The sequence below is a fragment of the Tiliqua scincoides genome, chromosome 2, assembly GCF_035046505.1.
Source record: "Tiliqua scincoides isolate rTilSci1 chromosome 2, rTilSci1.hap2, whole genome shotgun sequence".
Lineage (NCBI taxonomy): Eukaryota > Metazoa > Chordata > Lepidosauria > Squamata > Scincidae > Tiliqua > Tiliqua scincoides.
Window position 1 is genome coordinate 124267211 of NC_089822.1, and position 21646 is coordinate 124288856.

Below are 21646 nucleotides of genomic sequence, written 5' to 3' on the forward strand. Positions count from 1 at the left end.
TCTGTAGGCACTGGTTCACTGGTTGGCTACAGGCTTCTTGGGTTATCCACTTAGGAGTTGTTTGCATAGAGATTTCATTCTCAGTTATTTTGAACTTACAGCCCAGTCTGTAATTGGCTTAAACTGAATCTCTTAAAAGGCATGTAACTCAGTTGCACCTCCAAGCGCAAGTTCTTGTAATTTTGGAAATAAGTTCTCTGATTTGAAATCAGTGGGGCTTGCTTTTGTGCCGAGTTAGTGTGGGATAACGCTATAAATGTGCTCCAATCCAGATGGCCTAGTTTTGGTTCCTTGGTTAGGGAAAGCTCTCTGAAACAGTGCATTGATGACGGCAACATAGGTGAATCATAACCGTGACAGCACATCAGAGTGGTACCTAATTTGTTCAATGGAGAATTATGTTATGTAATGTGCAGTAATAGAAAGAACTGCAAAGAAACGAAAACAAAACCTGCCAACTGCTTTTCTGTGCTTCAGTCATTCAGGTCAGACATTACAGGAACATGATCCGTGCAGAGCAAAAGCTCTCCCCCATCCCATTCAGAATCCGTTTGTGACTTGGATACTGTAATACTTTCTGGATTTATGTTTTATTGCTCTTTTGCAGAGCAGTTTCTCTGTCGGTACTAAATGGCATTGACTTTCTGGCTTTTGCTGGCTATTTATTTTACATGTGTGTGATTGGCCAAAGCTCCAAGGCATAGAAGATGGGGAGCAATTAGCAGAAAGCAGCTGCGTCATGGAGAATGTCTTCCTTGAAGAAGGGACCCTGGCAGCAGGAGATATGGCACAAATTAATGCCTTGTGTACGAAGCCGCGTTCCAAACATGCTAGACAACTTGTATGTTTTCTTCAGCAGCATCCCTGCTGCATGTCCTCAATCTCTGTATCCCTTTTGCAATGTAATAGTCACAGACAAGAGGGAATATTCTTTTTGCCCTGGCTAGTATAGTTTTGCCCTGTATGTATAGTTGTTGTATAAGTTACCCTGTGAATGTAAAAACATTAGAGTTGTCTTACTGGATCAAGTTAAGGTCACCTAGCCCAGCATTCTTTCTCTGACAAGTGACTAACTATAGACTTCTGGGAACTCATAGGCAGCCCAATCCTATCTGCCCCAGCACCCAGAGGATCAGTGGCACTAAAACGGCTGCTGCTGTATCCTGTAGGCACCGCAGCAACTGCTGGAGTCTCCTTGGGATAAGAGAGCATTTGCAGCCGGCAGCAATGGGTTTCCTTGGATCTGTGCCCGCTATTGAGTGGGTGCAGAACCGAGGAAGCCTGTTTAGGGCTTCCCGGCCAAGGAGGGAGCACAGGATATGGTAGCAGACTCTGCTGCCATCTCTGCCCCCCTCCCTGGCCTGATTCCGCCTTCCACCCGCCCAGTTCTGCCTTCCCCCTACCCTCCTTCCTGCCCCGAAAAGCCATTCTGTAGGCTGGCAGTAACACTTACTGCTGGCCCTTCCATTCTGTCATTCACCTGGTACTGAGGCCCAGCACTGCCCCACCTTGCTTCCTGGGTGCCGCGAACGTGATTTACGGCATGTTCACGACACCAACAGCCAGCGGTGTGGACCATGCAATTGGCCCTAAAGTCTCCTTTTGTTTCCAGTATCAGGTACATCAGAATGTATACTGCTTTTGAACTTGGAGGTTCTGTATAGCTGGTATGGCTAATAGCTATTGATTGGTCTATTCTCCATTACTTTATCCAATGCCTTGTGGTTATACACTGACCTAGTGGACTTCAGCATAGTGGTGGAGAATTCCAAGAGGGAAGAATGTACAGTTGGCCCACACCTTAAGAGAGGGTTATCGTCCAAAGTCAGCATGTAAAGCCAAAATTGCATATACTGTATCTTAAAAAAAAAAAAAAATATGCATGGTCTTTTAAAGAACTAAAATCACAGTATGAGAGAGATGTGGGAACTGAGATAACTGAGGGAACAGCAGTGTCATTATCCCATTATAGGTTTTCTTCAGGACATGCACTGAGTAAGTGGAATGGAACGTCCCTAAAGGGCGCACACATGTATTTGAACTTGTGCAAGTAAAGTATGCGTAAGATGTGGGCTAACTCTATTCTGCAAAGACGTTAGACCCACTTTACATGTACCTGACTGATTTGGTTGTTGCCTCCTTCATGGTCCCCCTCCCCCCATATTGAAGTCTGCAAAATATTTGGCATGTCATGCAAGTGACATCTTGGCACTTTGTGGGCAGAAGGCTTCATACTAATGTCAGTTGATACGGGAGCAATCATGGAGCTATAGCAATCTTGTCACTAGGGGTACATGCGGGGGGGGGGATTAGCCTGACCTATAAATTAGTTTGAAATATAATATAGAGAATCCATTCCCCACTGAATCTGGTGCAATTGAGCTTTGGATAGTCTTCCCATCCACATATATAACTGATGTGTCTCTTGAATCCTGCAAGTTTTGCAGTCAGCCATAGATTGCATTGAAAAGTAATTCCTTTTGAAAAATTTTCCATCTTTGAAAATACCAAACTACCCAACTTTTTGAGTTCAGATTCCTGTGTGCATAAAGCAGAGACATCAAGGACGGAGGGTCCAATCCTATCCAATTTTCCAGTGCCGGTGCAGCCATGCCAATGGTGCATGTACTGCATCCTGCGGTGGGGAGGCAATCACAGAGGCCTCCTCAAGATAAGGGAACATTTGTTCCCTTTATCTTGGGGCTGCACTGCTGGAAAGTTGGATAGCATTGGGCCCGGAATCAGTAACTGCCTGATGTGTCAGTCTTTGTCTTTGGCAAACGTGTTTGACTTGTCTTGCTATTAATATAATGTTGAATCATGTGGACACAGAGCAAGCAGGCAGTAGTTTTTAGGCATCAAACTGAACAGAAAAAGCTGCATTTCCAATCTAGACAGATTATAACCTGAAAGGCTTTGAGGGTTAGCCTGCCTGTGTTTTATCCTTTCTTCCTAAATTAAACAGTGCCAGACTGATTGACTGTCCTTTTTGTAGAAGCATTGATCCAGGTCCTTAGCTTAACATCAGACAAAACAAGGGTTAACATACAATTTAGATTGGAATGAGAAGATTGGCATAGCCTTGGCTTATTGGCATCTTCGCAAGTGACCCTAAGAACAGTATTTGGATGTTCTTCAACTGCTACCCTGATCAAAAAGATGCAGTACTGTGGTGAAATTGCTCTCATTTGCTTGCCGAAGAGCAGAGCTGTGACCAAGAGAAGGAATGCAGAAATCCTCACCAGAACCTATTAGACCTGGTGACGTAGCACAGTGAGCAAGAATTATAACTCTGTGGGTAGCATTCTAGTTGGAAGAAACTGAATGATATACAAACATTTCCGTATCATTTACCTCTTCCTTTGAAAGCCGCTTGTGTCTTTCAATTCCATAGACCACCATATCCAAACATGACAGAAGCGTACCTATTTTTCAAATACCAACTGGTTGGAAAGGATGGGCAGCCTTCTGAAAGGCAGCCTTTTGCTGTATTTGCAAAGAGCAACTGTTCCATGCAGAAATAATTACATCAGATGTTCCCTCTCAGTAACGGCTTCAGTGTAGGGCAGGGGTGTCCAAACTTTTTGGCAGGAGGGCCACATCATCTCTCTGACACTGTGCTGGGGACGGGGGGGGGGGGGGGGCGGGAATAAAAAAATAATTAATTTACATTTCAGATTTGAATAAATGTACATAAACTTAAGTAAATGAATATATTAGAGATGGAACTTAGATGAATGAATGAAGGTCTTGCAATAGCTCAAGGCCTTCACAAAGCAAGACCAGCCTTTCCTTTTCTGCTGCGCCTGCATCACGGATGTGAAACAGCAAGCAGTGGAGGGAGCTCTCATCCCACAGCTCATGCAAGAGGTCAGACAGTTGCCCTCACACTGAGAGCAGTTGCATCGGGCCAGCATGGGCTCCAGCAAGTCTCTGGAGGGCCAGAGGCTCATTGGACACTGGGGGCTACCCATGGGCCAGACTGGGAGTCCTCAAGGGCCGCAAGTGGCCCCCAGGCCAGGGTTTGGGCACCCCGGTGTAGGGTATTCCTTTCTGCTTGCTGTACCCTGCAGTGGAAAAGTTACCCCTGGGAGAACATCTGTAATTGAACAGAACCGGATGCCAAATCCTGACCATCTCTTGCATTTAAATCTCTCCCAATTTCTGGATCACAACAGAGACTGCAACCTTGATCGGGAGCAAGGGGTGGTTTGCCTGTATAGTGTTCACACTCGCACACCAGCTATGTATGGGAATCCTAACACTGGAGTCATTAATAAGCAACTGTTCAGAGCATTTGTTTGTATACTTAAAGTATTTGTGCCCTGACTTAAGGCCCCAATCCTATCCAACTTTCCAGCACTGGTGCAGCCACAATGCAGCCCTGAGGTAAGGGAACAAACATTCCCTTATCTTGAGGAGGCCTCTGTGACTGCCTTCCCACCACAGGATGCAGCACATGCCCCATTGGCGCAGCTGCGCCGGCACTGGACGATTAGATGGGATTCGGACCTCAGCTTCCAGACTGACTTCCAGAAAATTGAATAATGGGAAAATCTAGCATTACAGTAGAAAAAGGGTGGGTGTGTTTTGTTCCTTGTTGGCTTCTGGTTCTCCCTCCTCCTTTTAGCAGACCAGTTCTGTGACTGCTGTGAGCAGGGAGGGGCCCACTCAGCTTGAAAGGTACAGGCATGTGAAACTTGCAGAGGTGCTGGCTTTTTCTTCTGTTTGCTTCTTTCCTCCTCCTTCTCATAGAGCAGTCTGTGGTTTTGTTGCTGCTGAGGCAGGGGTGGGAACGGAGAGGAGCATGGCCAGGTTTTCTTAGTTATTTCTTGCACAATTACTTGATGTTATCCTTGCAAAAACCCTGTGAGAGACTGGCTTATCTGTGATTTCACATTATTTATGTGGAGAACTCCTATGCATGTCTACTCAGAAGTAAGTCCCATTGTGTCCAGTGGGGCTTACTTGCAGGAAGCTATGTATAGAATTGGAGTCTACGGGCGCAATCCTGGGATTGAGTTGCGCTGGCCCAGGTGGGTTGCAAAAGTGCCATAAAGCACGTTTACGCCTCCTCAGGAGTAAACCGCGTCTGCTCACAGAGGTGCGCCAACACACGGAGGCTGAATCCAGCCTCCATGGTGGCTTACTCTGTGAGCCTTGCGCCAGCCTGACTGGGCTGATGCAAGACTCTGGGGTGGGTGGGAGGGAGGCATTCCAGGGTGGGGGGGAAGGGCGGGCAGTGGGTGGCCCCAGGGGTGGGCTGATGGGGAGCGGGAGGCGGGGCTGGGATCCAGCAGTTATGCTGGGTCCCAACCCCTGTTGCCGGGGAGATTGGAGTGGCTTGAAGCTGCTCCACTCTTCTTGGACTTGTGCCACCTCAGGAGGTGGCGCAAGTCCAAGAAGACCCATTGGGGCCAGGGTGTCTTACCCAGGGGTAAGGGGAAAAGTTTCTCCTTGACTCTGGCTGAGCCACCTTGGGCCCCTATCCTGTGCTGGATACAGTGCTAACCTCTTGGCTTGCTATTCCAGTGCAGGATAGGATTGCACCCTTAGTTTCAAATCCTAACCAACTTTCCAGCTCAGACATAGCTGTGCCAGTGGAGCATGTGCTACATCCTGCAGTTGGGGTGGGGGCAGTCATAGAGGCCTCCTCTAGATAAGGGAATGTTTGCTCCCTTACCTCAGAGCTGCATTGCCCTTATGTCAGTGCTGGAAAGTTGCTTAGGATTGGGTCCTAAAGCACTTTGGCTTCTAAACTGGACTTGGCAGGGACTACTCAGCCACAGTATGGGTTCTGGGTGAAGACTCTTTCAGGAATGCTCTGTCATCACCCTGGCAGCTAATGGGCATTCTAGGGCCCGTGGACCCTCCTTAAGACTTGGGGGGGGGGTCCTGGTTTGGAGGCCTGGCCCTTCTTTGCTTCTGAACTGCCACCTTTCCTTTGTTTTCTCTGTCTCATCATTTCTTCTCCTTTACAATGTTCCACCTTTTGTCCCATCCCCTCTTCCATGACTATTAGTATCTCTCTTACTTTTTTTCCCACTCTCACCTTCCTGTTCTCCTTTTCTGGCATCTCCTCTCCTTTCTCTTATAGTCTTGGGGTCTCCCTTTAGCTCCCTCCTTTTCCATTCCTCATTACTATTTCCTTCTCTAATTCTCTCTTCCTCTCCTCTTCCTCCTCTGACCCTCTCCACCCTCCAGTTCTCAATCCCAGTCTTTTTCAAGGGCAAATATGTCCACCCAGCCCCAGGCTATTTTAAATCACTTTCAGTGGCATAGTTAATGGTGTCTCTTTGCCCAGTGACATCTGGTGATCATGTCATTGCCCAGTGTCATGGAATTGGTTCCTCATTCTGGCTGTTCCTTGGCCTGTTATGGGGCACTGGCGTACCTGGGGGGGGGGCAGACGGGGCAAATGCCCCGAGCACAGACCCTCCAAGGGCGCCTCTCGGAGCCTCAGCCCTGCCCCCCGAGCGCCCAGGAGCGCTGCGGAGAGGAAGCTTGCTGCCTCTCCGTCAGCGCCTCGGCACTGACTGAGCCACCCCGCTCCCCTCCTCCTTTATAGGAGGATAGGAGAAAGGAGCCCTAGAGAGGCACTGACATTCTAGGGCGCCCATCTCGTCGCCTCCTATTAAGGAGGAGGGGAGGGGGCGGCCTAGTCGGCACCGAGATGCTGCCTGGGAGGCAGCTTCCCACTACCTCCCAGGAGCGCTCCTGGGTGCCCTGCTTCACCTCTGAGGGCATCCCTCAGAGGCGGAGCGGAAGCAGCATGTGCCTCCTCCGACTTCGGAGGAGAAGCTTGCTGGTTCCTGGCCCGGGTTGCCCCTGCTCCGCCGCGGAGAGCGTCCCTCTGAGTCAGAGGGGAAGCTTCCCGGCCCAGGTCACCCCTGCTCTGCCTTGGAGGGTGCCCCTCCGAGGTGGATGGGAAACAGCACCCACCCCCTCCGACTTTGGAGGAGATGCGTGCTGCTTTCCGGCCCCCACGGAGCCTTCCGCGCAGCTCACAAGCTGCGCAGAAGTCTCTACTGCAGTGGTCTGGGGCTGCTGGAAGCAGCCCCAGACCGCTGCCATGGAGACACCCCCCCCCGGCGTGGAAGGCTCTGTAAGGTCCTTGGCTGCCTCCTCCGTTCCCCCTTGTTTCAAAGGGGGAATGGAGGAGGCAACTGCGCGAAAGTAATTGCGGTGACGATGACGTTACTGCAATTACTCTGGGTCATTGCGTGGGGGGCGGAGAAGGGGGGTGAAGCGGGGTGTGGGGGGCGGAATACTGGGGGTTGCCCCGGGTGCAGGGACCCCCAGGAACGCCACTGTTATGGGGCGCTGTGTCTCACAACTGTTAACAGTAATTAATTAGATTAGAAAAAACTAGCCTAATGGTTTCAATTACATTAATTTATTAATAGAGCATTCATGTGCCTTTGGGAATAAATATAAGGACCATTTGCTGCCATGTGACCCTTTCCAACAGTGTGTCACTGCCTAGCGGGGTTTGATTGGCAAGTATGTGGGACACTCCCTTCTTTGTGGTTATGCCTAAACTCTGGAACTCCTTCCTCTGGGTTGTTCATGCTGCTTTTCCTTAATGCCTTTGGCATCACTTAAAAACACACCTGTTTGTCTGTGCCTTTGGGTTAAATTGAAGGGGATCTCCCTGATTTAACTGTTTCTAGACTATCGTAAGATTTTTTCTGTATGTTTTTGGAATTCTTATTGTATGTTTTTGGTAGTCACTTTGAGGCCATGATTAACAAAGGAAGCATACAGACTGAAAGATAAATAAGTATATACCTTATATGCATATGTAGAGGGGTAGATTAATACTGGGAGATAGTATTGCGTAGACACTGGGTGGTAGAGAAAATCGTGTTCCCCTGCTAAGATAGCAGAGGTAGAATTGATTCTCGCACTGTCATGATGTTGGATTATTTGTCATCATTGTACACTGTGGGGTTGGGAGGTCCTTAGTGGTGTCTGATGACTTGTGCAGATTTTCTGAAGTTGCATTGTCCTGGAGCTGCTGTTTTTAGTGGTGAATTAAAGATGGATTAATGGTGCCCTGGGAAGTCTCCCGTGTGAAGTTAGCATCCAGCTAAAGCTTAAACTGAAATTTGAAAGTTCCCATTAATAGACTTGCTTATACTGTAATTCAGTGTTTCTCAAACTGTGGGTCGGGACCCACCAGGTGGATCACATGAGTCCATTCCAGCTGGGTCTCCATTCATTTCAATATTTTATTTTTGATATATCATACTTGATGCTCCCATGGTATGTGACTGCATTTGGGGAAATGTGACAAATCTGTACTTTTAAGAGGCTACTATGTATATGCTTTTAACAATGACAGTAAATGAGACTTACTCCTGGGTAAGTGTGGGTGGAATTGCAGCCTAGGATTGCTAAAAATTTTCCAGCTTGATTATGCCATTTTTGGTCATGACATCATTTCTGGTGGGTCCTGACAGATTCTCATTCTAAAAAGTGGGTCCCAGTGCTCAAAGTTTGAGAACCATTGCTGTAATTCATATGTTGGTCACCACTGTACAGAAGGAAAGAGTTGACGTTCTCCGAGTTCTATTTCCAGCCCACTTGTGAATCACTCAGAATTCATATTTACTACTCAAGTCAGATATTTAGTGGCTCAAGTGCCTTCCACTCCTCTGACTCTTGTTTGTTTTTATAACTTTTATGTCTGTGTATAAAAAAAAATGCCTCGGGCTCTGAAGACATAAATTGTTCAAGTTAAATGGTCTTTTAAAATCTCTTTTGCACCCTGGGTCTTGGCTCCTGCATTCTACAATTAATGTCACATTTTAATCCTGGTCTTTCCTTAAATGTAGTGAATATGGATAAGCCCAGTTCTATGGTGAAGAGTCTGTTTGCTTTTTAAGTAGCCAGCTTTGAAATTATTATTCTAATAAAATGTCTGGTTTAAGAAACTAATATTGTTTTTTTTTCTCTTTTTTTGTTACTTTTCCTTTTCAACCTAGCACCGAAGACATGTAGCCCCAAACAGTTTGCTTGTAAGGATCAAATCACTTGTATATCCAAGGGCTGGAGATGTGATGGAGAGAAGGATTGTCCAGATGGCTCTGATGAATCGCCAGATATATGTATGTATCAGTCAACATATTGTATTTGTATTATGGGCTTCTGTCCGTTTACTGTCTTTTTGCGTGCCATGGCTCATGCCACTCTTCTTGCAGCCTTAGGATTATTAAAACATCATCTACCACAAATGCACTGATATCACCCCATTCAGGAAAACAGCTTCTCCTATAGCCTCATGCTCTCCTATAGCTTCTATCAGCCCAATCCTAACCTGCTGTGGAGCAGACAGACTGGTGGACCTGCACTGTGTCCAACGAAGGATTGGGACTGAAAACGGCTCAGCTTGGAGCAAGGGGAATCACTTCCCCTTAACCTGGGTAAAGCGGCAGCAGCACCAATGCGGCTTCTCGGATCTGCTCCTCCTCAAGAGGTAGCACAAATCCGAGCAGCCTGGGACTGCCCTGGACTGCCCAGGAACAGGGTTAGGATCTGGCATAACTGCCAGATCCTGGCTCTACCTCCTGCTTCCCAACTGACAGCCCCTGGGAACGTCTGTTGCCCACCTCCCCCCCCCCCCCCGGAACGTCTCCCTCCTGCCTCCTCCCCATGCCCCTCCGACCTCTGCCTCAGCTGAGCTTGGTCGACACAATCTTACCATGCCGGGCCTGGATCCAGTGCAGGGAGGCCAGTGCAACTACTTGCACTGGCCTCCCCAACTCTTAAGTCAATGTAAAGGTGCCTTATGGCACATTTGCAACACCCCCAGGTTGGCACAAGTGACTTGCACTGGCTTAACCTCGGGGTTAGGATTGCACCCTGTGCGTCTGAAATAACATCTTTTGGGCAGGAGGCATTTCTGATAGATGGATAAAGACTGAGTCACCTCCATGATTTGCTGCTCCTCCACAACCCTTTGGTGGCTTGGCCCCAAAAGGACATGTCTAGAAGTCATGTTTTTAAGAGTCTGTATGTGGAAAGCTAACATGCCAAGGACATTTTTCTAACTCAGCCTTCTCCTCCCTGGCATGCTAGGCTTTTGACGTATAGGAGAGTTTGACATGGGGGAACAGTCCAAGCAACCCCCCACCTACATGCTGAAATGCTATACTCCCAGGAGATATGTACGATGTGCTTTTTCTGAATGTTTGAGTTGGCTGTTCCTGCTTTTGTGTGTGTGAGTGTATGCACGCACGCAAGAAAGGGTTGCTGCGCATCTCACTCTATCCCTTTCTGATGATCTAGCATATCACTTCCAGATGATCAACTTACAGCACATTAAATACATAGTTGTTGTTCACATGTTGTGGGTGCTCCAGATGACTGTTCTCCAGTAGTACTTCCGTGTGCGGGTGGCTCATTTTCCAAGTATTCAAACCACAAAAATTTTGGGTTAGAGAATGCTATTTCCTTCCCCTTTCCCCCCTGTGGCTATACTTCTTAGTATCATGTGAAATGTGGCTGTGGGTATAGATAGTGCCTGTGATGTCACAAATGATGTGTAACACAGCTCCTCCAGCGTGTTCCTGATGCTTGTATCATTGTATGTTCTTATTTTATTTTTAATTGTACATACATTCTTAAGAGTCTGAGAATTTCTTGTAGCAATTCTCTACTATTCCACAAACCCTTTCTTCTCCCCTCGTATTTCATTTTTTGTTCTTTGTGCCCTTCACTGCTTTAGTTTTTTAGCACTTTCCTTCTCTAGTCCTGGTGCATGCATCTCTCTCTCTCTCTCTCTCTCTCTCTCTCTCTCTCTCTCTCTCTCTCTCTCTCTCTCTCTCAGACGGTGGGTAAGGACCCACCAGATGGGTCTTGAGGGAAGATGGGATGCTGGAAAGGGGGAGGGCTATGTGGTTATTTTGCTTGCATCTGTAAATAGGCCTTTTTTCTGATTCACTTTTCTATTGGAAAATGGTTGAGAGATAACCCAACGTATTGCTGCATTCTCAGGAAAGCAGCAGGCTCTTCCGTCACAATGATGGCACTTCCTGCTTGATGATGTCACTTCCGGCCATGAAATCACTTCCAGTGGGTCCCGGACAGATTGTCATTCTAAAAAGTGGGTCTCGGTACTAAAAGGTTTGACAACCACTGAAATAGACTAAAGACAGTTTATGGTCAGAACATGTAAAACAATAGTATATTTTATTATAGGACAAATCCACAGTGAAAGCCTCCAGTATCAATTAGACAAGAAGAACACTGGGAAGACAAAGCAGTTGGCAAAATAAAGCAATGCCAGAAGGTCTTCTGAAACAATAAAATCTTCGGTCTTTGCTGAAATGTTGTCCGGGAGAGTGCCAGCTGTAGCTCACATGGGAGGGAGCTCTACAGTGTGGGGGCAGTGGGTAAAGACTACCTTGTGAGCTGGATTGGGGCTTCTTTGAAAAGCTGTGCCTTTTGCTTTTCCCTTGGAGCTACCCTTGCTTCTCCATGCCCTCTGGCTTTCTCCTCTAGGAAGGAGCCACTTACAGTCAAGGCTCTGTTATTGAGAGGGATGTGCAGCCTCTCCTCCCAAAGCTGAAATGTTATTCGTGTTCACAAAACACTGTGGGCACCCGCTGAAATTTGTTAGAAGTTTTATCTGAGGAGGAATCCCAAATTTGGCTTCAAGTTTTGCTTCAAGTGAAATTTCAGTGGCAGCTCTATAACTGGTAAATTTAAAAACCATTCATGCTTCTACCACATAATGGGAGACTCCTGTATGGTTATAAGAGAATGGCTCTTTGTAGCTTCCTAGCTCCTTCAAGACTTTCAAGGAGACACATCCAGTGGCAGATAGCTATTTTGGTGATCCCCATCTTTAACCCATTTTTGCCCAGCTCACAGGTGTACACATTTCATCCCTGTTGCGTATATGCAACGTTGGGCAGAAATGGCTTAAGACAAGAATGTTGCAAAGGCAGTTAATTTCATCTGTCTACCCTCATTGTGAGAGCCAAGTGTGGAAAGAGCCAGCTATGGAAAAATTCAGGAGTGGGCAGATTGGGATGAACCAATAGGAGAGGCAACTTCTAAGTTGTGGTTTATTAGACACGATTTATTGAGAAAAGACTCTGTCTCATGGCACTAGTGAAAAAAGCAGCTTTCTATATTACCCCTTTTCTGTGAGGAATACAGTAAATAAGGAGGCCTATGGGGATAAACGTCAGGGTCAGGCACCCCTCCTACAGCCTCTCAGCCTTTCCTGGGAGCTATCTGAGAATGACAATTTGGTGTGGAGCTTGACCTCCTCCTATTTGGTCCATGTGGGTCAGGGAGGCTGAGAGAAGCATTGAGAGCTGGTAGAGCCCTCCACTGCCCCTCCCAGGATGGGGAAGGCTAAAGGAGTCATCACTGCAGCACGCATGATTCCAACCTAGGCTACAATGGCACAAGGAGGCGCCAAGGCAAAGTTATGTGGATTTTATACCAAACACTCAGGTGCACTTCCCTGTTAGGTGGAAGAGGAGAAAACCTCAGTATGGGGCCTTTAATGAGGCACTGCTTTTCTGCATCCCAGCAGTTAACACTGACCCAGAACGGAACCATAGGAGAATAGGGGACCTTGAACTTGCATGTGAATTCCTCTTCTCTGTGGTTCTTATTGTACCCACTCTGACTAAATTGGAGTAACACACTGGGGATTAGGAAAGCCCACTGATTTGATTGTGGGCTTAGGCAGTTTGTTTCCTGGGGTATTTTCCTATCTGTTTTGGCATGTAGTTCCAGTTAAGCAGTTACAGTATATATTTAGATTGTGGGTAGGAAAGTGCTTCTCCAGGTTCTCAGTCCACTCTGGGGATTGAGAGGAAGCTCCTCTTTGTGCAGCAAGATCTGCTTGTGACTCTGCTTGACAAACACGGGGGAGAGGGAGGCTTCCCAGCAGCTGACCCACACCAGAACCACTGACAATTCGATGGTAAGCTCACATTTCCCCATCTTTGTCATGTGGAGTACAGTAGACACACAGTGCAGAAGGTGGCTTTGTTTCATAGGTGCCCCTGAGGAAGACCCTTTTTTTTTCAAAATGTGCTGGACCTAATAAATAGCATATTTTATAAACCAAACTATTTATTCGGATCAGCTAAAATATCACACAAAGTAGTCACCTGTCATGTTCTTCAGAAGTTTACTTCAGGTTGGGTATTAAAGTAGAATCGGTGGAAGGAGAGAATAGAGAGAGTGGGGCATGATGGAAAAGCCCATATCTAATACCAGATTTAAGATGGAGTGAAAGAGGTTTTATGTAAACGGACAGCCCAATCCTATGGTTACTGGTGTCCATGAGTCCGGCAGCGCCAAAACGGCGACTGCTAGATCTTGTGGGTGCCAGGATACTACTGGAGGTCTCCTCAGGGGAAGGGAGTGTTTGCTTCCTTACCCCAGGTAAACATCAGTTGGTGGCAATGGGACTTCTCAGCTCTGTGTCCGCGTTTGTGTGGGCACAGAGCTGAGGAGACTTGTGTCAGGCTGCCCAGGCTGGGAAGGAGGCTAGGATATGGCAGCAGAGTCTGCCTCGGCTCCACACCCCTCCTAGGCCTCATTCCCCCCTCCTTCTGCCTGCCTCATTCCTGCCTCCCCTGCTCCAAAAGTACCGCTATCCGGTGCTGGAAGAGTGCCGACCATCCGTCCATGTAGTGCTGAGGCACAGCGCCTTATTGATACTGGCCCAGCGCCAGTACTCCTTCCTCCCCTGGTGCCGTAACTGTGCCTTATGGCATGTGTACAAGATCTAGCGCTGTCACTGGACTCCAACGCCGTCATTGAAGTTGCATAGGATTGGGCCCTAAATTAGATCAGCACCTGCAAAGTACAAGACAAATGTCATCACTTTGAACTGAGGGCCACTGAGAGAAGGAGAGAGAAATACCTATTCCTCTTTAAAAAAAAAAAAAAATCAAATCTACCAGTTGCTTTGTTTTGTCTCTAGCACTAAATGGAAGATACAGGTTTTATATAGCACACCTTCGAGACTGTCTCTCCTGTGGTTTCTGCACTGGTAGCTTTTCTCCTCCTGTTGATAGGATAGAATGAACAGTAACAGTTAGAGTTGATGCTCTGCTGATTTGAGAATTCAGAGAAGACCAGTCTCTTAAGCAAACAAATTTCAGCACATACTTCAAGCTCCATGGCCTTGGGTACAGCTTGTAGCATGGATACGTTTTCCTAAAAAACTGAACCAATGTGAATGCATTATGAATGTGCCAGGGGCAATCCTTCAACACATTTAGACAAGACATGAATGTATATTTTGCTTAAACTATTTTGTTTTATGTCCTATACCAATGAATTGTCCACGATAATTGTATTATGAAACAACTTTATATGTGTAGAAATCCCCAGACCATTTCAAGAATAGCTCATTTGTAATTTTCACCTCTGTATATCTTTGGAAGTAGAGCAGGAAATTTTGAGAGTCATTTAGGCAGCATAATGCTCTTTGCCACAAAGATGTGGAAATTGGACTGCTTTTTCTCTGTAAGGAAGAGTTTTCTTAAGAAGGAATGAAAACTTAAGTTTGCCTAGTCCACAGGTATATACGTTTCTTCCCTGTTATGTATATGTAACATTGGACAGAAATGGCTTAAAATCAAAACAAAATGGGAATTCACATGATCAGAAAACTCACACTTGATGAATGCTACTAGACAAGTAAGCAACAAATGGTTTGTGCAAAATTTGAATAAATTACATCAGGTACATGAACTTCTGTTGTTAACGAATTAATGTAAATACAAAACTGGCTGTTAAAATGAGCATTATCACAATTAGTCATCACTTCCACATAAACATATATCTGTTTTGTTGAAGCATCTATGGCTCTATGCCAGCAGTTTTCAGCCACTGTGCCATGGCACACTGGTGTGCCACGGATAGATTGCAGGTGTGCCGCAGGAGTTTGGGGAGGGTAACTTTTTAGTAGGGAAATTAGGGGATTTGAGCCCCATACCAACAGCATAGTATGCCATGTCAATGATAAAATAACTGATGGTATGCCTTGACAATTTTAATGCCTTGTCAGTGTTCTGTGAGATGCAGTCATTTTACTTGTAGTACCCTTAACCACTTTTTGGTTTACTTTTTCCCCCTTCCCTCTGTCATCATGACTTCTACAATGATCTCAATATTACCCAGAAAATAACAGAAAAAACTTTGTGCTGTTGTTCCGCTGCTTGTAAAAATATTAGTACCGGCCCCCAACTTACTCCTGAACTATTACTATTACAGTCAATGGGGTAGCCTCAAGATTAGGGGGCTATGGATTGGGGATGTAGTTACTTGACCCTGAGAAATGTGAAGAGCAAAGAGAAGCATTAAGGTGAACTTGGCAAAGTGCTGAAACTGAGTCTGTTTGATTTCTATGTATTTGTAGCCCAGAAAGAGTTTTCTTCCCAGGTCAGACTAGTCAGTGACTTTGCAGTGATTTTGCCTGTGAGTGGGTTTACTCTTTGTGCCAGGTTGTGTAGGGATAATAGTTTTTCAGAGACCTGGAGGTGATATTATAGAGCTGCCATTTCTTTCAGTACACGAACATCTTCTTTTAAAAAGAAGATTTGCTCAATGTATGTCAGGACTTGTATGTATGTCTGTTGTGATTGCACAGCCAGTGCTCTTCTTTAGCCTTTGTGTCCCATCTATCTTGACAAAGACTGGAAATAGGGTCTTTGCTTTCATTTTCCTTGTGCAAATTTGTCTTTGCTTGAGAGAACTGAATGCACAAGGTCTGACTGATCAATTTTTGTGGCTGTTCCTTCACACATTAAACCTCCTCTCTCCTCTTCCTCTCTCCCTGGAACTAGCAAAGGGCAGATGTTCTGTAGGCAATTTACAAGAACACTGTGCTGCAGAAAAGGTGTAGTCAAGCAGAAATAGCCTAGAACATGCTCAACTCCTATTTCAGAGGATATTAGCATCAAGCACTTGGTGCAGTTTTGGAATCCAACATGGACTCACTTCCTTAATTGTTCCTTCCAGACAATATAAATATTTTAACTACCTAATTCCAATGGGTGAAAACAGGTTTGTTAGTGATGGGCACGGACACTGGATGGCTCATCTTGTGGACAAGGTCTGATGCTTGTAGAACCCAGAGAAGTTGAGGCAGAGCTTCAAGGAGCATCAGGGGAGACAGATCTTCAGTATTCAGAACCAAAGTACGCATTTTCCAGTCCCTGGCCAAGGTATTCTGCTTCGTTTGCTCAATTGTTCCCAGTCTCAAGTTTCCCTACCCTTTCAGTCCCTGTCAACAATACATAACTCTTTGAAGAAAAACTGAAACGTGGTCTATCTCAGAATAAGGCAACTCCTTTTATTCTGAATGTAAAATACTGTAAGCACTCTGAAGTGCTATATGTGTTGGCATCCTTCAGTCTCGGAAGACTATGGTATCGTGCTCTGAATAGTGTTCTGGAACAGTGTCCTCTCCAGTGCGCGAAGCCTGGGTAAAGTAGAAGCCTGGGTAAAGTGCTATATAAATGCGAATTATTACTACTAGTGCTGTTATTTTCTATATACAGATAATGCCCTCCATGCCTGCAAGCCTAGGGAATGTGGCCATAGGCTATCAGTATTAGCACAAAGCCACTGATGGGTTTCTTATTGAATTGAACCTGGTGTGCAGTGAACCTGAACAAGTCAAACACTTGCCCCATGTCTGTCTACACTCGTGTGGGATCACATTACAGCCGCAGCAGTAATAATGTGGAGCTTCTACCTGCTGCATATCTATTCTTGCAGCTAGAAATCTTGTTGCTGAGCTATACTGGTAGAACAATTAAAATCTCATGGAACATTAAAAACCTACACAAAGTATAAGTGGATACATTTTTAATGTATTAATTAGAATAGAATATTTTTGCAAACATTTAAAATAATCCAAGTGCTTTGAGCATGTATACTTCTTATGAAGTAACAGAATACTGTCTTTACACTTTCTGTAGTATCTCCATTAATAAAAGGGCTAAAGGCTTACTTTTTAAAAATGAAAATTGAATGTTTAGGGAAGGAATCTAGACTATCTTTGTGTGTGGTGCTGGGGTGTTGGTGCAGCCTTGCCCTCTGGGATGTCCATGCTCATATAAATCTTGTTTTAGAGGCATGTGCTTTTTCTTCTCCACAGCCCCTCTTCTTATGCTTGATTTGTGAGAACTGACTGGGCAGAGATGTCCGTAGACCTCCAGGACTTTAGGTTTCTCTCTTTCTTTATCCTTGTCACCTTTGTTGCAGCAGGGCCTTGTAACAGGAGCAGTTGTGCCAAGAGTAGACGTGAAGTTGATCAGTTCATATCTTGGGTGCCTTCAGTTATCCCTTTCAGCTGTTACTGGATCCCCCAAGTTTACACACATGCACACCCCAATTTTTTAAAAGGTGACATATTATAAGATAGTATATAAAATCAAACTTTAATGCAGTGTTGAGGAGTGAGACAGGCATGTCCTGGTATTGGCGGGGGTTCCATTCCAGAACCCCCTGAGGTTAAACTGTACCGTGGATACCAGGGAAGGATACCAGGGAACACACCCCTCACCTCTGGAGGGACTTTTGAGCCCAGCAGAGGCCATACACATCTGCCTGTGGCCTCTACCAGGCTAAGAATGAAACTTACAAGTGAAAAAAAAAAACATGACTTGCCTTTTTAATGCCTTATCAGGCCTCTGCTGGACTCAGGGGCTCCTGTGGATCCAATCTGTGGATAAGTGAATCTGTGGATACGAGATCTGCGGAAATGGGACCCCCTGTACACAGACAATTGCAACTGAATTTCATAGTAACATTACAGCAACTGAGACCAAGATAAAAAACATACCTGCCAAAGCACAGATCAAGACAAAAGTTAAAAGTAAACAAGTATAACTTATAGTGGCCACATCTTCGCACTAATAGTACTCTTTGTGTTGTTGAAACATAGTGGAAGCCTGTGTTAATTTTATGTAGTTCCCTGAGGGAGAAAATAAAGTTAAAAGGGATGTTTCCTCCTCTCCTCCTCCCTAGAAAGAGAAGAATATGGTTTACCTTTCATTGCTCTTGCTGTCCAGTTGTGCAACACTCTCCTCTGCAAGGTGTGGGTCTGGTGGCTTATTGTGTAGCATGACTTGCCTTGGAGAAAATACTGTGTAATTGCGGTTAGGGACAAATATCCCTGAAGAAATGAGAGCAAACCCTTTTCACATAAGTAGTTGTATTGCCCGCTAGCAATTAATTCCTGATTAAGATAAGAGGAGATTCTTCTTCCGGGATGTGTGCCAGATTTCTTGAGGGCAGCATTTCATTTCAAAGTGGGTGATCATTGTGAGATGCCTGACAGAGGCCAGAAGTTAAGTGCTTTTTGTGTGGATGTGCCTCTTGTTATCTGTGGTTTTGAGGAACAAGAGATTTATATTGTGCAAGACAAGGGTAACACACAATCCACACCCCCCTTTTCTTCTGAATCGGGGAACAGAAGATGCAGTGAACATGCAAGTGTGTCAGCGTTAATAGTTGTGATGCAGGGGCTCATAGGAGGTCACAACAGCAATGCCTATGGTCAGAAAAAAAAATCACATCTTGTTATTTTTCTAATCTTCTGCAAGTTCCCATTATAGAGTGTGCACTGTTCTTGAGAATGAGCTACTCACAAGTGTTGCTACATAGATTGTGCAAAACTAGAATTCCACAGAAAATGTGTGCTTGTGGACATAGGGGCTGGCAGGTTTGGAGTGTGCTTCACCCCAAGTCTGCTGCCACCTCTCTTCAGCCAGTGGCTGGTGCAAGCCATAATGATCTACTTCCCTGTTGCTTGAGTGAGATGTGGTTTATCCACCTCCTTACCTTGCGGTTTTATTGAAGCTGGAAGCACACAACGTCTGGCTTTGTTTACAGGGATAGCATATGCCATCCCTTTGAATGGGAAGTCTTGCACTTCTGGGTTTGATTAAATCATGCATGAAACATGGTAAGGAGCTCTTCCTCCCCTACTTTTCTGCAGTGCTGTGGCAGAAGTGGCAGCCGCAGAGTTTGCATGGGGTGGTGCCCCAGGTTGTGCCACCTCTATGGACAGGGCCGGTCAGTCAGTTCCCTACACTGTTGGCTCTAGATGCTGGAAATGGCCTCTTTATGGTCTGCATGTATGGACTGCATGGGGCTCTGCTGTAGCTTAGTGGAGTTAGGGTAACATGTAAAGATTCAGATCTGATACCCAACATAGCATTTTTTTTCCTAGCTTATTTCTTCCTGGTGGACTGAGAAGCACATCTCTTTAAAACTCTGGAACTTAAAATTTGAGAGAGCAGGGTTCAAGTGCTGTTGCCTGTTAAAATTGATAGCATTGGGATCGATGGATCATTGCCACTGCATCATGAAAAATTGCTAACTCCGCAATCCCAAAAATTAGAGTCGTTCCCAGCCCCTTGCTTGCGCCAACTGGAGTTTTCACAAATGAGATTAAACATCTCTTTAACCTGAAAATAGTACAAAGGTGTTGAAAAGAATCAAAGGCATGTTGTAGTTTATGCAGTAGAATTACACATATGTGAAACAATAATGTACAGCAAATTAACTTGAAAAAATGTACCAATATGCCATATGATCAGCGATTTCAACCACTGTGGCATGGCGTACTGGTATGCTGCGAATGGTCCAGAGGTGTGCCACAGGAGTTTTGGGGAGGCTCATCTTTTTATTTGTAGGGCTATTGGGGGATATGATTCCCACTGCTGACAGTGCAGTGTGCTGTGTCAATTGTCAAAAAACTGATGGTGTGACTTGACAATTTTTAGTGCTTTGACAGTGTGCTGTGAGTTGAAAAAGGTTGAGAAATCACTATGATAGATGTTTAATAGTGTTTACCTAACATGAAAATGTGGTTGGCACTTCCAAGATGCCCCTTATGAGTTTAAAGCTTACAGAGGAGATTTTTGTAAGATCTCAGTCTTGCAGAATGAAAAGGTGCACCTCTGAGATCATCAGTGGAACCGTGGCTTCTTTGGTTTCACTGAAGACATCTGCAATTCTATACACACTCAGCTGGGAGTAAGTCCCATTGAATTCAGTGGATTTTACTGCTTAGTAGTCATGCATAGAATGGTGCCATAAGTCTTCTAACCCTGGTCTTCTTAATACTGTCTTCTCCCTTTGACAGAAAGATAAGAATGCGTAAGGTCTGGTGCCATAATGGCGTGAGAAAGAACTAGCTAACAATCCCAGAAGATAGAGGACTTCTCAGCCCCTTGCTTGTGCTGACAGGCAAGATTTGTCTCAGACAGGATTTGGAGATAAAGGAAGTCAGGGTATGGGGGGGTGTCACTGCTAATTTCCATGCATGTTAGGATAGAGCTCTGCTGACCAGCATTTGCACATACAGAACAGGAAATTCCAACTGTATTCCATGTCAGAGAGCATAGTACAAATTTACCATAGCTGAAAACACAATTTTTGTGAGCTGTACCCTTGGACTTTGGAGGTACAAACTAGGTATTCATACATCCTTGGGTTGTGGCTTTCTCCACCAAAGGGAATTGAGAGATTCTGGGATAATCTGTATAGTCATAAAGTTGCAGGGTGGGTTCAGATAATCACCTTCTTATCTAAACCATGGTTTAGATGAGGGGTGCCCAAACCCTGGCCTGGGAGCCACTTGTAGCCTTCGGAGGCTCCCAATCAGGCCCTCGGGGAGCCCCCAGTCTCCAATGAGCCTCTGGCCCTCCAGAGACTTGCTGGAGCCCATGCTGGCCCAATGCAACTCTTCTCAGCAAGAGGACGACTGTTTGACCTCTCACCTGAGCTGTGGGACAAGGGCTCCCTCCACTACTTGCTGTTTCACGTCTGTGATGCAGCAGTGGCAGCGAAGGAAAGGCTGGCCTTGCTTTGTACAAGGCTTTTTATAGGCCTTGAGCTACTGCAAGACATTCATTCGTATAAGTTCCATCTCTAATATATTATGCAAATTTATTCAAATTTTAAATGGTAAATTAATTCTTTTTTTTCCTGGCCCCTGACACAGTGTCAAGAGAGATGTGGCCCTCCTGCCAAAATGTTTGGACACCCCTAGTTTAGATAGATGATCACAAAGGAACCTTGTAGAACAGTAGACTTGCATGTTCTCCGTACTCTGTCATCCCCATTCATGAGGAGGAGGAGATCAAAAACTTTGATGTTCAAGCCATATTAGATTGTTGTCTGAAGTCACCTTTAGTGTTTCCTATGATTTTTCTAGCCAAATGGGATTGGTGTAAAATCCCAAATGGGCACAAACACTGCCGTAACAGATAACTATAGGCATACATGTTTGAACAGGAAAGAACAGTATAAACATTGTATAAATAAATGAATACCTGTCAGATAGACTTCATTACCCATTTGTCTGAGGTTCTCTTTTAACTTCAGGGGGATTGTTTGAACTTCCAGCACCTCTTCTGAAGGCTTAGAGCCCGATCCTGAGGTATGTGGCGTGGCTCCGCGCTGCGGACCTCAGTTGCAAACGTGCCATAAGGCACATTTGTGGGGCTTACTGCCGGGCTTCCACCAGAGCTAGCCCAGCTCTGGCTGGCGCTGGGCGAGCGCGCGGCGGTTGCCTGGGTTCCGCAGGTCCGCGGTCTCCTGGACCGCAGGGCTGTGGAACGGGAGGCGGGGGCTTGGC

At 45.7% G+C, this 21646-nt stretch overlaps 1 protein-coding gene across 1 annotated transcript in view; it reads left to right on the top strand.

Moving 5' to 3' along the window:
* LRP1 (LDL receptor related protein 1) overlaps positions 1–21646 on the top strand; it is a 374302-nt gene that overhangs the window by 91386 nt on the left and 261270 nt on the right. Inside the window, exon 3 of the mRNA XM_066617850.1 lies at positions 8991–9113. Within this exon, the coding sequence (XP_066473947.1) occupies positions 8991–9113 (123 nt within the window). The remainder of the gene's footprint in view (positions 1–8990; positions 9114–21646) is intronic.